This window comes from Oratosquilla oratoria, chromosome 10 (genome assembly GCF_046742065.1).
Source record: "Oratosquilla oratoria isolate Oo_2021 chromosome 10, ASM4674206v1, whole genome shotgun sequence".
Classification (NCBI taxonomy): Eukaryota; Metazoa; Arthropoda; class Malacostraca; order Stomatopoda; family Squillidae; genus Oratosquilla; species Oratosquilla oratoria.
Genome location: NC_134786.1, coordinates 25,660,685 through 25,678,762, shown reverse-complemented (window position 1 = coordinate 25,678,762; position 18,078 = coordinate 25,660,685). Strand labels below are relative to the sequence as shown.

General features: G+C 41.2%; 1 protein-coding gene across 33 annotated transcripts in view; it reads left to right on the top strand.

Moving 5' to 3' along the window:
- LOC143029166 (acylphosphatase-1-like) overlaps nucleotides 1-18,078 on the top strand; it is a 72,336-nt gene that overhangs the window by 46,974 nt on the left and 7,284 nt on the right. For 9 of the 33 annotated variants that reach the window (XR_012966779.1, XR_012966777.1, XR_012966783.1 and 6 more), the window contains one exon: nucleotides 13,841-13,910. The exons of 15 other annotated variants lie outside the window; for them this stretch is intronic. Coding sequence is in view for 4 of the 18 variants with exons in the window: in XM_076191653.1 (XP_076047768.1) it covers nucleotides 13,841-13,910 (70 nt within the window). In the remaining 14 variants the exon portion in view is untranslated. Of the gene's footprint in view, nucleotides 1-13,840; nucleotides 13,911-18,078 lie in introns of those variants that run through there. 9 more of the 33 variants (XR_012966790.1, XR_012966780.1, XR_012966778.1 and 6 more) reach the window with 4 other exon arrangements.

Here is an 18,078-nt window from a genome sequence, read left to right as displayed (position 1 = left end):
AAATTTTTTCCCATTTTTGTGGTCAACTTTTTACTTTGAAAATACCTTTGTAGGCAAAAAACGAGTTAACTCGTCTTCCTATAAAACATATATTTTCACCATATTTTCCTAATTTTTCTCGTATAAGTTTACCAAAGTATAGGGGAATGAAAAACATATTTTGTTTTTAATTTTTATTACATTTGCTACCAAAAACAGCATATTATAATAATATGCAAATATGAATGAATGAAATTACTTTTTCTGGCATTTGATTATGAATGAAATAATTTGAAATACTGTAAGTTGTTAGCAAAAAATAAAACAAATGACCTTAACCCATTCAACTCCGATGACAAGATGTCTTGTCATTTGGTCAAATAAAACAAAAAATCATAAAACACCAAAATGTTTGATCAAACACCAGAAAAATATGACGTCAGTCCTCGCTTCGCTGCGAGCGAAGCGAGGATTGACGTCATATTTTTCTGGTGTTTGATCAAACATTTTGGTGTTTTATGATTTTTTGTTTTATTTGACCAAATGACAAGACATCTTGTCATCGGAGTTGAATGGGTTAAGTCATTTAAAAGAATAGTATTCCTTCAGCAAATTTATAAATGAAATTATTTTGAATGGTACTTTTCAAAACATGGCACAACACATAGAGCTACTTGGCATACTGTACACATATATCGTGACTCTTTCCTGACTGGTTTCCCTCTGTGGTCATGCTTCAGACTGCATGCAACACATTTTCTTGTTGGATTTGTCTTTTTTTCTGTTGGTGGAATTTCCATTGGAAAATGTCCTCCTGGCATATACCGCAAACTTCCTGGTGATGTCGAGGGTCTACCTGGTGATATTTTTGGTGGTAAAGCTGGCCCATACATGTAAAATATATCTTGTATAATTTGCATACAAAATTTCAGGTGTGTCAGGGGTTTTTGTCCTTGCATACTGAACGCTTCTTGATGCAGGATGAAAGCATTCCATACTGCAATATCCATCAAATGGAAGAAGACTGTCTTGTAATATTTCTTACCCCGTTTCCTTGTACAGTAAACTTCCACTTATCCGAACTCCAAGGGGGATTAGAAATGTCCGTTTAACCGAAATGTTCGGTTAATCCTATTTTGTATGTTTCATTCCCGTAGAGTTTTATGCAGTACTGTCGGCTGCAATATTTGTACCTGTAAACTTAACATACACATGGAAATGCTTATAATAGTTCATAAACATATTCTATAGAGTATAGAGAGAAAATGTTTAAGGAGAGCTTGTGATACTGTATCGTCACCGACAGGATTCACGAATGTATGTACCGCCAAACAGCCGATCTGGTGTAAACATGGAGTGTGCTGCCGTGTGAGCACTTGGTGAAGCTTGCGGGTGGCGCGGAGGTGGCGGAAGAGTCGGCGGGGTGTTTGAATGTTCGGTTGAGATCCAAATACGTTCAGTTAAAGCGATGGCTACCGTATTGAGAAAATGTTTGGTTAATGCGATTATTCGGTTAAGACGCATTCGGATAAGCGCGAGTTTACTATAATGGGATAATCTACAAGTTGCTGGTCCACCTTGTCAACTCCTCCCATTGTATAATTGTATTCATATACAACTTTGGGTTTCTTCACAGGCCCTTGTCTTGTCTCAATGTCATGCATAGCTGGGTTGTGAATGGTTGACAGCATTGCAACGTCCTTTTTGTCTTTCCAACGAAGAGTCATTACCTTGCCTCTCTGAAATGGTACAACTTCTCCTTTCTTCAGTTTTTTGCTTTTCAGCCGTTTTGGCACTTCTTTTTGATTCAAACATAGAGTTCCATAAGTATCAATCTGGTTCCTAACTAGAGCATCAGCTAATTGCAGGCTAGTGTAATAGTTATCCACAGTAACACAAAAACCTTTCCCAAATAAGGGCTTCATCAAAGATAAAACAACAAGTGAACTCACAAGATATTCATCATACTCTGGATCAAACTGTGTTCCTTTCCCAACATAAATGTTCATTTTGTACACAAATCCAGTCTTTGACTCACACAAAAAATATTTCACTCCAAACCTCCTCCTTTTCAGTGAAATATACTGTACCCATCCTAACCTTCCCTTGAACAACATAAGGCTTTCATCTATACATACATCTTGCCTAGGGGTGTAACACTTCGCAAAGTTCTCACACAATCTCATAAATACATCATAAATCTTATACAATTTTGGGTTGGGGTGGGTTTGTGCATCATGAGTTTCATTATTTACAAAATGAAGATACTGTTTTATCTTACTGTACCGTTTCAGTCATTAACTTCCGAAAAATTGGTCTTTCAAGCAGTTCATCTTGTGACCAGTTCATTTCTTCTTCTGGCTTTTTCACAATACCCTGTAGCATTTTCATGGCAAAAAATACAAAAATTTCTGCCTCTGTTACAGGGCGCCACAAAGAATCGTATTGTACAGTTTGTTCAGCAAAACGATTAGTCTCTACCAGTACACAGTCAATAATCCTGTTATCGATAAAAAGACTGAAGAATTCAAAAGGACTCATTTTTGTTGGGTCTTCATCAGTCGTAATTCCAGGATTTCCTGTGAATGGGAAACGTGCTGGTGCTGCATTCATGCTGTCCTCTGATAACTCTAGGCTTCTCCAAGCTCTTGCATCACCTTCCTCCTCCGCTCCATCATCACTTGTGGAGAAATAGTCATTGTCTGATGAACTGGCACTGTCATCAGAAGTATTCAAGCTCCTGAGGGAAGGTTCATATTCACTATCTTCCTCAGAATTAGACATTTGGAGTGTAATTTATTTGAAAAAGCCACAAAAAACGAGTGGTAATGTGGATGAAGACTGCACCTGCCAACAGTGGCTGCCGTAGCAAGTCTAACTAGAATGGCCTTGAACTGCCTGTGCTACCCTATCGCCTCTGCCAAACGCACGATATGACGAGACTACTCGTTTCACATGTAGAATGGCTTAGGCTCAGAATCGAAGAGTAAATACGTCTGTAGCTGGTTTTTGAAGATTAGTTTTAGACGAGTACTCTCGTCGACGACTAAAAAAAAAACATTAGGTGAAAACGAGTCTATTCGTTTCTGCCAGGGAAGGGGTTAAAAGACCCAAAGTGCTGGTCCGAGAACTTCCAGACCCTCTTATGCCTTCTCTTTTTTGTTTAGGAATGTCCCCTGTAGGGCTACAAGGAGAAGGATGCCTAGTCCCACTCCCCGTCCCTTTCTTCTCGCCTCTTACGATCCAAGTGGGAATACTTGGTGGCAGTATTCTTTTCCCCCACCACAGGGAATTCCCCCATCACAGAAAAAGAATACTCAGAGAAATGGTACAGGACAGCAACAAGGGGTTGGGGGACAGCATAACGGAGGGACAGTCGTAGTATAAAAGTGTCATCATTTCTCTATGAACAGAGTTTTCCTCTATCATAGACAAAATGATGTGTGGCTCTGGTCCGTAGGGGCACCCCATATAGACCCTAAACTATCAACTGCATGCTACTTTGCCACAATAACAAGCAGCCAATACCATCCTTACCTTTTCCTATAGTTTCTCACATATCTGTCTTGCCACAAAAATCTGATCTACACAACCCCTACCCATCCTAAACCCACACTGTTCCTCACCAGTTACTCCCTCTGTTCCTCTCCTAATCCTCTCAATCAAGACCCATAAGCCTTCCCAACTACACTCAACAAGCTAATGCCTCTGAAACTACTACACTCACAGTTGTCCCCCTTTCCCTTGTAAACTGGAACTATACAGGCACTTCTCCTGTCCTCTGGCACTCTACCCTCTCTTAAACAAACATTAAATAACCTCACCAGCCAGTCCACCATCACTGTACCTCCTTTCTTCAGACATTCTGCATGGCATCCATCCAGACCAGGTGCCTTACCTGCTCTCATGATCCTAACAGCTGCTTTCACTTCATCCTTCCCTATTTCTCCTCCATTTTCCTCACTCATCACTTTCATTTTCTTAGCGCTTCCCACTGCAACTACCTTTTCCTCCCTATCCTCCTTCACATTTAGCAACTCCCTAAAATACTCTGCCCACCTTCCTCTCACTGCCTTCTCTTCCATTATCATCTCTCCATCTGCACCTTTTACCTTTTCTTCTCTTCTTGATTTGCCTCCTCTTTCTCTTTTAATTTCCTTCCAAAACATCTTTTTATTGCTTTCAAAATTTTCTGTCATACTCTTACCCCATTTCACATCTGCTCTCCTCTTTGCTTCCTTTATCTTATGCTTAACTTCCCTTCTCTTTACTTTGTACCTCTCATACGATTCCCTCGTCCTAATTGTTAGCCAATCTATGAATGCCTGCTTCTCTTCTACACCCTTGCTTCCTCATCCCACCATTCACTACCCTTCCTTCTATTTCCTCCCGCCCTCCTTGTTCCACACACCATCTTTGCACACCTTATGACTCCCTCCTTGAACCATCCCCATTCCTCCTCCACTCCTAGTTCTACTCTATCCTTTACTCCCTCCCACTCCTCTTTCAGCTTGTTATACTCATTTTCCTTTTTTTTTCTTTTTCTCATTTAAGCAGTTCACTCTAAGCACCTCCCTACCTTCTGCCCTTTTCCTCTTTCTCCACCTATTCTCCACCCTCAATTTACCTTCCACCAGAAAATGATCTGATATTCCCCCACTCTCTCCCCTTAGAACATGTACATCCTTAACTCTTCCTACCTTACTCCTGGTCACCACTATATAGTCCATTAACGCTCTATCTGCCACCCTTCCATCCACCACCCTCTCCCATGTGTACCTACGCTTGACTTTCTTCCTAAACACTGTATTTGCTATCATCAACTCTCTTTCAAGACACATCTCCACCATCATTTCTCCACTGTGATTTTTACCTGGAACTCCATACTTCCCAATCACTCCATCTATTGGTTCATTTCCTACCCTAGCATTAAGGTCTCCCAATACAACTACATTGACATTTCTCCCTAATCCCTCTATGCACTCATTTATGTCTACCCAAAAAGCCTCCCTTTCCTCTACACTCTTCTCACTACCAGGTCCATACGCACTTATAAAAACTCGCATCTCCCTTCCCAGCTTCACCTTCATCCACATTAACCTTGATAAAACCTCCTTCCACTCCACTACCTGCTTACTTATCTCTTCACTTACTAGTATAGCCACCCCTTCTCTCCCTCATCCTCTCTTCACTCCAGAGTACCTCCCAGCTACACTCCCAAACTCACAGTTGCCCTTTCCTTTCATTTTAGTTTCACTCAAAGCCAACACATCCATCTTTCTTCTCACAAACATACTGCCTATATCTTTCCTTTTACTCTCATCTATACCACATCCACACACATAAAAAGACCCAAACCTTAGTGTACTGGTTGGAAAACTCCTAGACCCTCTTATGCCTTTACTTTTTTTTTCTTAGGAATGTCCCCTTTTGGGGCTACAGGTAGTAGGACTCCTAATCTTATCCCCCGTCCCGTTTTTTGTCGCCTTTTACAACTCAAGTGGAAAGACTTGGTGGTAGCATTCTCTTCCCCCACCACAGGGTAGGCGAAAAAAGGAAATGAATATTCAGAGAAATGGTACAGGACAGTAACAAGGGGTTGGGGGACAGCATAATGGAGGGATAGTCATAGTATAAAAGTGTCATCATTTCTCAATGAACAGAGTTTTCCTCTATCACAGACAAAATGATGTGTGGCTCTGGTCTGTAGGGGCACTTCATATAGACCTTAAAGTATCAACTGCATGCTACTTTGCCACAATAACATGCAGCCAATACCCCAGACAAATGGACAAATAATAAACAAATTAATATAAAATAAATGGCAGGCATTACAGCATTTTGCTTAGGGTATTGGCTGCTTGTTATTGTGGCAAAGTAGCATGCAGTTGATAGTTTAGGGTCTATATGGGGCGCCCCTACGGACCAGAGCCACACATCATTTTGTCTATGATAGAAGAAATTCTGTTCATAGAGAAATGATGACACTTTTATACTACGACTGTCCCTCCATTATGCTGTCCCCCAACCCCTTGTTGCTGTCCTGTACCATTTCTCTGAGTATTATCTTTCTGTGATGGGGGAATTCCCTGTGGTGGGGGAAAAGAATACTGCCACCAAGTTTCCCACTTGGATCGTAAGAGGCGAGAAGAAAGGGACGGGGAGAGGGACTAGGCATCCTTCTCCCTGTAGCCCCAAGGGGCAGATTCCTAAAAAGCAAAGGAAAGGCATAAGGGGTGCTGGAGGGCCTCGGGCCAGCACCCTAAGGTTTGGGTCTTTTAATGTGCGTGGATATGGTACAGATGAGAGTAAAAGGGAAGAGATAGGTAGTATGTTTGTGAGAAGAAAGTTGGATGTGTTGGCTTTGAGTGAAACTAAGTTGAAAGGGAAGGGTGAGTGTAAGTTTGGGAGTGTAAGTGGGAGGTTATCAGGAGTGAAGAGAGGGCGAGGGAGGGAAGGGGTGGCTATTCTAGTAAGTGAGGAGATAGGTAAAGGGGTAGTGGAGTGGAAGGAGGTTTCCTCAAGGATAATGTGGATGAAGGTGAAACTGGGAAAGGAGATGTGGGTCTTTGTAAGTGCATATGGGCCGGGCAGTGAGAAGAGCATGGAAGAAAGGGAGGCCTTTTGGATAGATTTAAATGAGTGCATAGAGGGTTTAGGAAGAAATGTCAATGTAATAGTACTGGGAGACCTTAATGCTAGGGTGGGAAATGGTCCAATCGATGGAGTGGTTGGGAAGTGTGGAGTTCCAGGAAAGAATCGTAGTGGAGAGTTGATGGTGGAAATGTGTCTAGAAAGAGAGTTGATGATAGCAAATACAGTGTTTCGGAAGAAAGTCAAGCATAAGTACACATGGGAGAGGGTGGTGGAGGGAAGGGTGGTAGATAGAGCGCTAATGGATTATGTAGTGGTAAATAGGATTATGATAGGAAGAGTTAAGGATGTACATGTGCTAAGGGGAGAGGGTGGGGGAATATCAGATCATTTTTTGGTGGAAGGTAAGCTGAGAGTGGAGGATAGATGGAGAAGGAGGAAAGGGACAAAAGGTAGGGAGGTTCTTAGAGTGAACTCCTTGAATGAAAAGGAAAAGGAGAAGGAGTACGAAAAGAAGCTGAAGGAGGAGTGGGAGGGAGTAAAGGATAGAGCAGAGATGGGTGTGGAGGAGGAATGGGGATGGTTCAAGGAGGGAGTCTTAAAGTGTGCAAGGATGGTGTGTGGAACAAGAAGGACAGGGGGAAATAGAAGAAAGGGTAGTGAATGGTGGGATGAGGAAACAAAGAAGGTTGTAGAAGAGAAGAAGCGAGCATTCACAGATTGGTTACAAAAGAGGACAGGGGAGTCATATGAGACGTACAAAGAAAAGAAAAGAGAAGTAAAGCAAAAGGTAAAGGAGGCAAAGAGGAGAGCAGATGTGAAATGGGGTAGGAGTATGACAGAAAATTTTGAAAGTAATAAAAAGATGTTTTGGAAAGAAATTAAGAGAGGAAGAGGAGGCGAATCAAGTAGGGAAGAAAAGGTAAAAGGTACAGATGGAGAGTTGATAATGGAAGAGAAGGCAGTGAGGGGAAGATGGGCAGAATATTTTAGGGAGTTGCTGAATGTGAAGGAGGATAGGGAAGGAAAGATAGCTGCAGTGGGAAATGCGAAGAAAATGAGAGTGATGAGTGAGGAAAATGGAGGAGAAATAAGGAAGGTTGAGGTGAAGGCAGTTGTAAAGATGATGAAAGCAGGTAAGGCACCTGGTCTGGATGGATGTCATGCAGAATGTCTGAAAAAGGGAGGTTCAGTGATGGTGGACTGGTTGGTGAGGTTATTTAATGTTTGCTGGAGAGAGGGTAGAGTACCGGAGGACTGGAGTAGTGCCTGTATAGTTCCTCTTTACAAGGGAAAAGGGGACAAGTGTGAATGTAGTAATTTCAGAGGGATTAGCCTGTTGAGTGTAGTTGGGAAGGCTTATGGGAGGATCTTAATTGAGAGGATTAGGAGAGGAACAGAAGGAGTAATTGGCGAGGAACAGTGTGGATTTAGGACGGGTAAAGGTTGTGTAGATCAGATCTTTGTGGTAAGACAGATATGTGAGAAAGCTATAGGAAAGGGGAAGGATGTTTTTTGGGCTTTTATGGATCTGGAAAAGGCTTATGATAGGGTAGACAGAAAGGCACTGTGGGAGGTTATGCATATATATGGGATAGGAGGAAAGCTTTTGGGAGATGTCAAGAGTTTTAATGAGAGTAGTAGAGCATGTGTTAGGATTAGAAATGGAGAGAGTGAGTGGTTTGAAGTAAAGGTGGGACTTCGTCAAGGATGCGTTATGTCGCCCTGGCTGTTCAACTTATACATGGATGGGGTGGTGCGAGAGGTGAATGCTAGGGTAGTGGGTCAGGGATTGGAGATGGTTGAAGAAAATGGAGAAAAGTGGGAGGTGAGCCAGCTGTTGTTTGCGGACGACACTGCGCTTGTGGCAGGGTCAGAGGAGGGATTGAGGAAGCTGGTGGCAGAGTTTGGGAGAGTATGTGATAGAAGAAAGCTAAAGATAAATGTGGGTAAAAGTAAGGTGATGAGATGTACAAGGGGTGAAAGTGGCAGTAGACTGGAAGTGAACATTAAGGGAGAGCGACTGGAGGAAGTGGATAGTTTTAGATACTTGGGTGCAAGTGTAGCAGGAAAAGGTGGAGGTAGAATGTAGATTGAGAGAATCGAGTAAATGCCTTGGTGGTTTAAAGAGTGTAATGAGGAATAGACATTTGGGAATGGATGCGAAGAGGAGACTGTATGAAGGAGTGATTGTGCCAACAGCACTGTATGGGGCAGAAACGTGGAACATAAGAGAAGAAGAGAGAAGGAGTCTGAATGTGTTTGAGATGAGGTGTCTGAGAAGTATGATGGGGGTTACTAGGCTGGATAGAGTGAGAAATGAGGAGGTGAGGAGGAGAACAGGGGTGAAAAAGGATTTGGGAGATAGGGTTGATGAAAGAATATTAGGATGGTTTGGACACATGGAAAGAATGAGTGAAGAAAGACTAGTAAAAGAGGTATGGAAGGCAGATGTGGAGGGAGTGAACATGAGGGGACGTCCTAGGATGAGGTGGATGGATGGGGTGAAGGGGGCTTTGGGGAAGAGGGGAATGTTGAGGAAGGAAGGGAGAGGACGGAAGACAGAGGTGAGTGGAGAATGGTTGTATATGGATGACGTTGTGACTGCATGAGGAGGAATGGGCGGGGGTAGTATGTGTGAGTAAATTTTGATGCAGCCCGAAGGGATTTCTCCCCGTCCTCGCCTTATATGCAAAGGGGGACGGAGAGGGGGGGTCGCCGATTAAATGAAGCGGCCTTGCTGTGGATGTACTGTGTCTTGCGACACTGCTTCTGACCCAGGGCGGTGGGCAGGGTGCAGGGATGACCCGTCATCCAGGAGGTGCTCAGATGAGAGGAAGGGTGGGAGGGGTGTGGAGTGTATTTAGGGATGAAATGGGTGGGAGTGTTTTTATGCCTTTCCCTTTTTGGCTACCTCCCTTGGAAGGGGGAAAAAGCCTTGGTATATGTATGTATGTATGTATGTTTATTTAAACGAATCTTAGTTTCAAGCTGAACTACATTGCACTGCCTCTGCCATAAAGTTTATTCCATTCATTAACTACACAGTTGGCAAAGTTGTTTCTACCCACTTCCAAATTAAATCTATTGACTGTTTGAGACCATTATTTCTTGTCGGATTCTCAGTGTGAAAATTGTCACTTATGATGTTGTCAGTTCCCTTTAGAATCTTAAAAACATGTATCAAGTCACCTCTGAGTCTATGGTTTTTTTAGGGAAAACATATTCATATATTTTAGTCAACCTTTGTATGATTTATTTTTTATATTTGGAATCAGTTTTGTGGCTTCCTGTTGTACTTTTTCCAATTTGTCAATGTCTTTAACGAGATTTAGTGACCATACAAAAACAGCATATTCCAAATGTGGACAAACTAATGATTTATATACTTGTTAATGAGATGGAATTTTGAAGTCAAAAGATCATGCAATCAGTCATATATATATATTATACATGTATATTATATATATATGTACATACATATATCAATGGTATCAATGGCCATTTCCCTCTTACAAGAGAGGTAGCCAAATAAACAAAGGTATAAAATCCACTCCCACCCATTCCATCCCCACATACTCGACTACCACTCACCCTCCACTCCCTCCCTCATATCTTCACTCCTCCTGGATGACAGGTCATGCCTGCATCTTGCCCACTGCCCTGGGCCAGAAGTAATATAGCAAGACACAGTACATCCACAGCAAGGCTGCTTCATTTAATTGGCGACCCCCCCTCCCTATCCCCTCATGCAGAAAAAGGCAGGGACCTTTGGATCAAAATATCATTCACACATGCCTCCCCAACCCATTCCCTTCCATGCATCACAGCATCATCCATACACAACCATTCTTCACTCACCCCTATCTTCTGTCTTTTCCTTTCCTCAACAGACATTCCCATCTTTCCCAATGCTCCTTTTACCCCATCCATCCTATCCTTGGTCACCCTCTCATGTTCACTCCTACCTCTGCCTTCCACACCTCTTTTACAAATCTTTCTTCACTCATTCTTTCCATGTGTCCAAACCATCCCAATACTTTTTCATGAACCCTATCTCCCAACTCCCTTTCCACCCCCTGCTCTCCTTCTCACCTCCTCGTTTCTCAATCTAACCAGTCTAGTAACTCCTATGATACTTCTCAGACACCTCATCTCAAACACATTCAAACTCCTCTCTTCCTCAGTCTGTTCCATGTTTCTGCCTAATACAGTGCTGTTGGCACAGTCGGTCCTTCATACAATCTCCTCTCAACATCCAATTCCAAATATTTCATTACACATTTTAATCCCCCATGGGAATTACTTGCTTCTCTCAATCTACATTCCACCTTCACTCCTCTGTTTCCCACCACATTTGAACCCAAGTATCTAAAACTATCCACTTCCTTCAGTCTCTCTCCTTAATACTCACTTCCAATTTACTGCCACATTCTCCCCTTGAACATCTCATCACCTTACATTTACCCACATTTATCTTCAACTTCCTTCTTTTACACACCTTCCCAAACTCTGTCACTAACTTCCTTGATTCCTCCTCTGATCCTGCTATAAGCACAATGTTGTCAGCAAACAACTGACTTTTCTCTCACTTTCTTCCATTTTCTTTAACCATCTCCAATCCCTAGCCTATTACCTTTGCATTTACCTCACACACCACCCCATCCATGTATAAATTGAACAGCCAAGGCAACATAACACATCCCTGACAAAGTCCCACCTTCACTTCAAACCACTTGCTTTCTCCATTTCCCATTCTAACACAGGTTCTACTATTGTAAAAACTCTTGACTGCTCTTAACAGCTTTCCTTCTATCCCATATATCTGCAATACCATCCACAGTACCTTCTTGTCCATCCTATCATAAACTTTTTTTCCAAATCCATAAAGGCCCAAAAAAACATCCTTACCTTTTCCTACAGCTTTCTCACATATCTGCTTTACCACAAAAATCAGATCCATGCAACCCCTACCTGTCCTAAACCCACACTTGTTCCTCACCAATCCCTCTGTTCATCTTCTAATCCTCTCAATCAAAACCCTCCCATGAGCCTTCCCAACTACACTCAACAAACTGATCCCTCTGAAACTACTACACTCACATTTGTCCCCTTTTCCCTTGTAAAGTGGAACTATACAGGCACTCCTCCAGCACTCTACCCTCTTTTAAACAAACATTGAACAACTTCACCAGTCAGTCCACCATCATTGTACCTCCTCTCCTTGAACCATCCCCATTCTTCCTCCACTCCTAGTTCTACTCAATCCTTCACTACCTCCCACTCCTCTCTCAGCTTCTTATACTCCCTCTCCTCTCTCAGCTTCTTCTTATACTCCCTCTCCTCTCTCAGCTTCTTCTTATACTCCCTCTCCTTTTCTTCTCATTGAAACAGTTTACTCTAAGCACCTCCCTACCTTCTGCTCTTTTCCTCTCTCTCCACCTATTCTCCACTCTCAATTTACCTTCCACCAGAAAATGATCTGATATTCCCCCACTCTCTCCCCTTAGAACAGTACATCCTTAACTCTTCCTACCATACTCCTGGTCACCACTATATAGTCCATTAACAATCTGTCTACCACCCTTCCATCCACCACCCTCTCACATGTGTACTTATGCTTGACTTTCTTCCTAAACACTGTATTTGCTATCATCATCTCTCTTTCAAGACAGATCTCCACCATCAACTCTCCTCTACGATTTTGACCTGGAACTTCATACTTCCCAAGCACTCTGTCTATTGGTTCTTTTCCTACCCTAGCATTTAGGTCTCCCAATACAGCTACATTGACATTTCTCCCTAATCTCTTTATGCACTCATTTAAATCTAACCAAAAGGCCTCCCTTTCCTCTACACTCTTCTCACTACCAGGTCCATATGCACTTACAAAAACAAAACAAAATAGTAGGTGAAACATACAACCTACTAAGGTCAATGAAAGTGGCATTTGAATACTTGGATGAAGAAATGATAAAAAAAAATATTAGTCACATTGATTTGACCAAAACTGGAATATGCAGCAACACTATGGACACCCAGTACTTAAAAAAATATAAGGAAACTAGAAAGAATACAGAGAGCAACAACAAAGTTGGCACCAGCTCTTTCCAAATTAACATACGGACAAAGATTATCGAAACTAGAACTACCAACACTAGAGCAGAGAAGAGAGAGAGGTTATCCACTGACTATATATAGAATCATGAAAAGAATGGAAATCCTTGACAGAGAAGATTTACTAAAAAATGACAATGGAAAAACAAGAGGTCATGAAAAGAAACACAAAAAGGACAACTATAGAAGAGATAGGAAAAAGAATAGCTTCCCACACAGAATGCTGGATAAATGGAATAACTTAGATGAAAAAACAGTGTGTGCAAATACTATTCACGATTTTAAGAATAAACTTGATGCTGAAAGATACAAAGACAGGTCACCATGAGCATAGCTCCCTTCCTGTGTAATACAACTAGGTACATTTAGGTAAATACATCTCCCCAGCTTCACCTTTATCCACATCAACCTTGAAGAAACCTCCTTCCACTCCACTACACACTTGCGTATCTCTTCTCTTACTAGTATAGCCACCCCCTCTCTCCCTCGTCCCCTCTTCACTCCTGAGAACCTCCCAAATACACAACCAAACTCACACTCGCCCTTCCCTTTCATTTTAGTTTCACTCAAACCCACCACATCCATCTTTCTCCTCACAAACATACTGCCCATCTCTTCCCTCTTACTCTCATCTGTACCACATCCATTCACATTAAAAGACCCAAACCTTAAGGTATTGGTTGGAAAACTCCCAGACCCTCTTATGCTTTTACTTTTTTTAGGAATGTACCCTTTGGGGCTACAGGTAGCAGACTCCTAATCCCATCCCCTGTCCTGTTTTTTGTCACCTCTTACGACTCAAGTGGGAGTACTTGATGGTAGAATTCTTTTCCCCACCACAGGGTAGGCAAAAAAAGGAAATGAATATTCAGATAAATGGTACAGGACAGTAACAAGGGGTTGGGGAACAGCTTAATGGAGGGACAGTCATAATATAAAAGTGTCATCGTTTCTCTATGAACAGAGTTTCCTCTATCACAGACAAAATGATGTGTGGCTCTGGTCTGTAGTGGTGCCCCATATAGATCCTAAAGTATCAACTGCATGCTACTTTGCCACGATAACATGCAGCCAATACCCCAGACGGCATATATCATTTCTATAACTTGTCAGCCCAATACATTGTACTAACTCCTCCCCCTGTTTACAGCAGTGCATCTTCCTACTGAATCGTCCCACTGCATCCTCATTCATAGAGCCAAACTCCTAATTCATCCTGGGTAAATAGATATTTTTCCATTCTCAATATCATCTAAGAGGCATTACAGTCCAAGTGTATTTACCTAGTTGTAGTTTACCGGAAAGGGAGCTGCGCTTGTGGTGTCCTGTCTCTGTTTCTTGCCATATCTAATTTGCTCTTAAATTCTTGTATTGTTTTTGCATACACTATTGTTTCATCTTATATGTTCCATACATCCACCTCTTTTTTTAGGTCTTTTTCTAATACTGGCCTTTTTGAGCTTCCTTCAATGTCCTCATGTGTTTATCTTATCCCAATTTAGTAAGTCATCTCTATGAAGGACTTCTGCACCGCTCATAATTCTGTAGATGGTCAACAAGTCACCTTTTTCTTTTTGTTCTAGAGTCAGTAGTTCTAGTTTTGACCGGCTTTCTTCATATGACATTTTTTTATCATGTTGGAGCCATCTTCGTAGTTGCTCTCTGGATTCTCTCAATCTTTCTTGTATTATTTATTGTACTGGGTGACCATAGTGTCACTACATACTCCAATTTAGGCCTTATCAGTGTGACTAATATTTTATTTACGATTCCTTCATCCAAGTAAGTAAAAGCCACTTTTATTGATCTTAGCAAGTTATAGGTTTTGCCGACAATTTTGTTTATATGTTTGTCAGGGGACATATCTATTGTGATCACCCCCAGGTCTTTTTCAGATCCCACTTTTTTTTTTTTTTTCCCTCCTCCTCCTCCTCCTCCTCCTCCTCCTCCTCCTCCTCCTCCCCCAAATTCCATTATGCTACATTTCTTAATGTTGAAGTCCACTTCCCACTTCTGACTACATTCTCAAACCCAGTTTAGATCTCTCGATAGTGAGTCCATTTCAGTACTGACTTTCTTTAACAATTTTGCATCATCTGCAAAGAAGCTCATGTGACATTCCACACCTTCGTCCATGTCATTTACATAAATAGCAAACATTATTGGAGCTCATACTAATCCTTGTGGAACTCCACTAATTACCTCTTCCCAAGTAGAACTCTTATCTCTGAGCACTGCTCTCATTTTCCTTCCATGCAAAAAGTCCTCTATCCATTTCAGTAGTTTACCTATGGTATCCAGTTTTCTTAATATTTTTTGTGAGGAACTTTATCAAAAGCTTTTTGTAGATCTGGGAATGCACAATCAGCCCATCTGTCCCCTTTTTTTTTATCACGTCTAGTAGTCTTGAGTAAAAACAGATCAAATTTGTGGCACATGATCTTCCCTGAATAAATCTAAATTGTCTCTGATTTAGGAAATTGTTCTCTAGATGTTTTATCCATCTACTTTTTATAATTTCACAAATTTGAGCTACTCTGCTTGTAAGGGAAACCAGTCTGTAATTTGTTGGATCTTTCCTATTTTCTCCTTTATAAATTGGTATAATGTTGGCACTTTTTCCAGTCTTCTGGTATTTTTCCTTCTTTGAGTGAACAACTTGTTATGTTGTACATTTTATCTGTTCTTTACATTCTGTGTGTGTGTGCATGTGTGTTTTTATCAATTTAGTCCATGAACATGTCCAGACATCTTTCCAACACGACATATCAACCCTGTACTCAAAGCTGCTCTACACTCCCTTTCATTACACCAGACATGTCCCCTCCTTCTGCTAAGAAATCTTCAGAAAATTCATCTGCTACTCAAAACACCATGACAACACAAAGTCTTATCACTGTAGTCAAGAATGAGACCACATTACCTCTCTTTAATGGCAAGAACATTCCTGTACACAATTTCCTCTCTCAGCATTCATTCACTCTATCATGGCTATGACATGATAGTGTCCACAACACAGACAGCCATTTTGCATTGGTATAGTCTCGCTCCACTCAGACTGTAGTCATTTGGGTATTTTTGTAGTTTTGATCATGGGCGCAATGTAGCAATATAAAATTAATTATTAATTTTGTAAATTAAAATGTATTAACCCCTTCCATACGGTGCCGCACACGTAGGCGTCATGGGGAGCGAGTGTATTCGCGAGGCTGCCATATCGGCGTCTTGATTATATTTATTGTAGTCGCCCCTCCATAATGACATTCTTTCTAATTCTTTTGTAATCGCATTTTCTATGGTTATCAAAATTCACGGGTGAAGAGAGAACGATCGATATAAGCGGTGACTATATTTTATGATGCGAGTATTATTACGACACGTCGTACGGCTGGCATTGGCTGCTGCCACCGAGATCTAAGTCCATGACGCCTACGTGTGCGGCACCGTATGGAAGGGGTTAAGGTAATATGCAATTTTGTGGACGGAAATGAAAATAAAAAATACCTTGCTACAAGTAATTATGCTAATGAACGAAGTCGGTAGCATAGGATCGGGATGCCAACGTCTCTCACGAGGACGAGCAGGATGACATTTAATTTGCAGGTAATGATTTATTAAACACAGTTTAGGTTAGGTTAGACGAATTTATCATCCTTTCATAACTTCGACGTCGGCATCTATCATAACAAACATGGCATACCATTCGTCCGACACGACTTCGTTACTTACGAAATCTGTTTCAGCACATTTTTTGTTTTTTATTTCCGCTCACAAAATTGCATATTACATTGATACACTATAATTTACAAAATTAATAATTAATATTTTATTGCTATATTGTGCCCATGGTTGAAACTAAAAATTTACCTTCATTTGTAATCTTGTGTTTTTAAGTGAATAGAGAATTCTGGGAATAAAACTACTAATGTTGGTTTTATTCCCCACAATTCCCGTAACGTGTTTGTTGTTTTTTAGGAGTATTGGCAGGGCATGTCCATGGAGGTGGTCTGATTTCACTGACCAAAATAAAAATATATATAATTTATTTTTGTAATTTTGCTAAATCCCAACCAATTTTTCTCATTCAACAACGAAAATGTTGTTCTGAATGCACTCGCATATGCATGATTATCCGATAACGAGACCAGGTGCGCCTTATGCAAGGACAGGGAATAGCAAATTACGGGTGCGCCTTATGGTCCGAAAAATACGGTAACTGTGAGGGAATAGAGAGACAGAAATCCCCCCCAATGAAGGAAATGACTGTGACAAAGAAGGAAATTAGCGACCAAAAAAAAACCTTGATGTCAGAAAATCGCATGGTCCATATGGAATTGCAAATTGGATATTGAAGGAATGCGTAGAAGAGTTAACAGATAAAATACACACCATAATTAAATGCTCGCCCAAAGAAGGAAAGGTACCATAAGACTGGAAAAATGCAAACATTGTACCAATACATAAAGGAGGAAACAAAGAAAATGCAACTATCTACAGACCAGTCTCCCTAACAAGCACAGTAGCTGAAATATGTGAGAAAGTGATCAAAAGTAGATGGGTTAAACACCTGGAAGAAAAATCTATATTAAACCCATACCAATTTGGATTTAGACAAGGAAGATCATGTACAACAAACCTGATCTGCTTCTTCTCGAGACTAATAGATATAATAGAAGAAAGGGATGGATGGGCATTTGACAAAGTACCACACGAGAAATTAATAAGAAAATTGGAATCAATAGGTGTCATCACAGGTAAACTATTTGAATGGATGGAAGACTTCCTGATTGGAAGAAAAATGAGGGTAGTAATTAGAGACAATATTTCTGAGGTGTCTGATGTGGGTATATCATGCATGTATAGATTAAAGAGTGTGGGGGATAGAACGGAGCCCTGTGGTACTCCATTCTTAATGTTTCTGATGTGCAATGATTGGCCATTATATGACACAGCATTCCTGCCTGCCAGACAATTGGCCAGCCATCTTTTAGTGTTATTGTGAATGTCTGCGTTATATATTTTGTTTGTTAGATTGTGGCAGGGGATAGCATCAAAAGCTTTACTAATGTCTAATGTTATAGAAAATGTTCTATGATGGGGCCTATTTGAATTGATGCCATTTAATATTATTTGCATGAGGTTTATTAGAAAAATGTTTCTGGAGTGTAGTGGCCTGAAACCGTGTTGTGATTCAGCAAGTGGAATATATGATGTGATGAGTTGAAGTATGAGGCATTCAATGACTTTGGAGGAGTGCAGAGAAGTGTGATGTTGAGATTGTTGGGTCTTTCTTGGGTTTTGGGATTTTGTTTGGCCCCCAACCCCAAGAGTTGGGGGGCCAAACAGCAGCAAACATCCCTGGCCACCAGCGCTATGCAGGTGGCACCT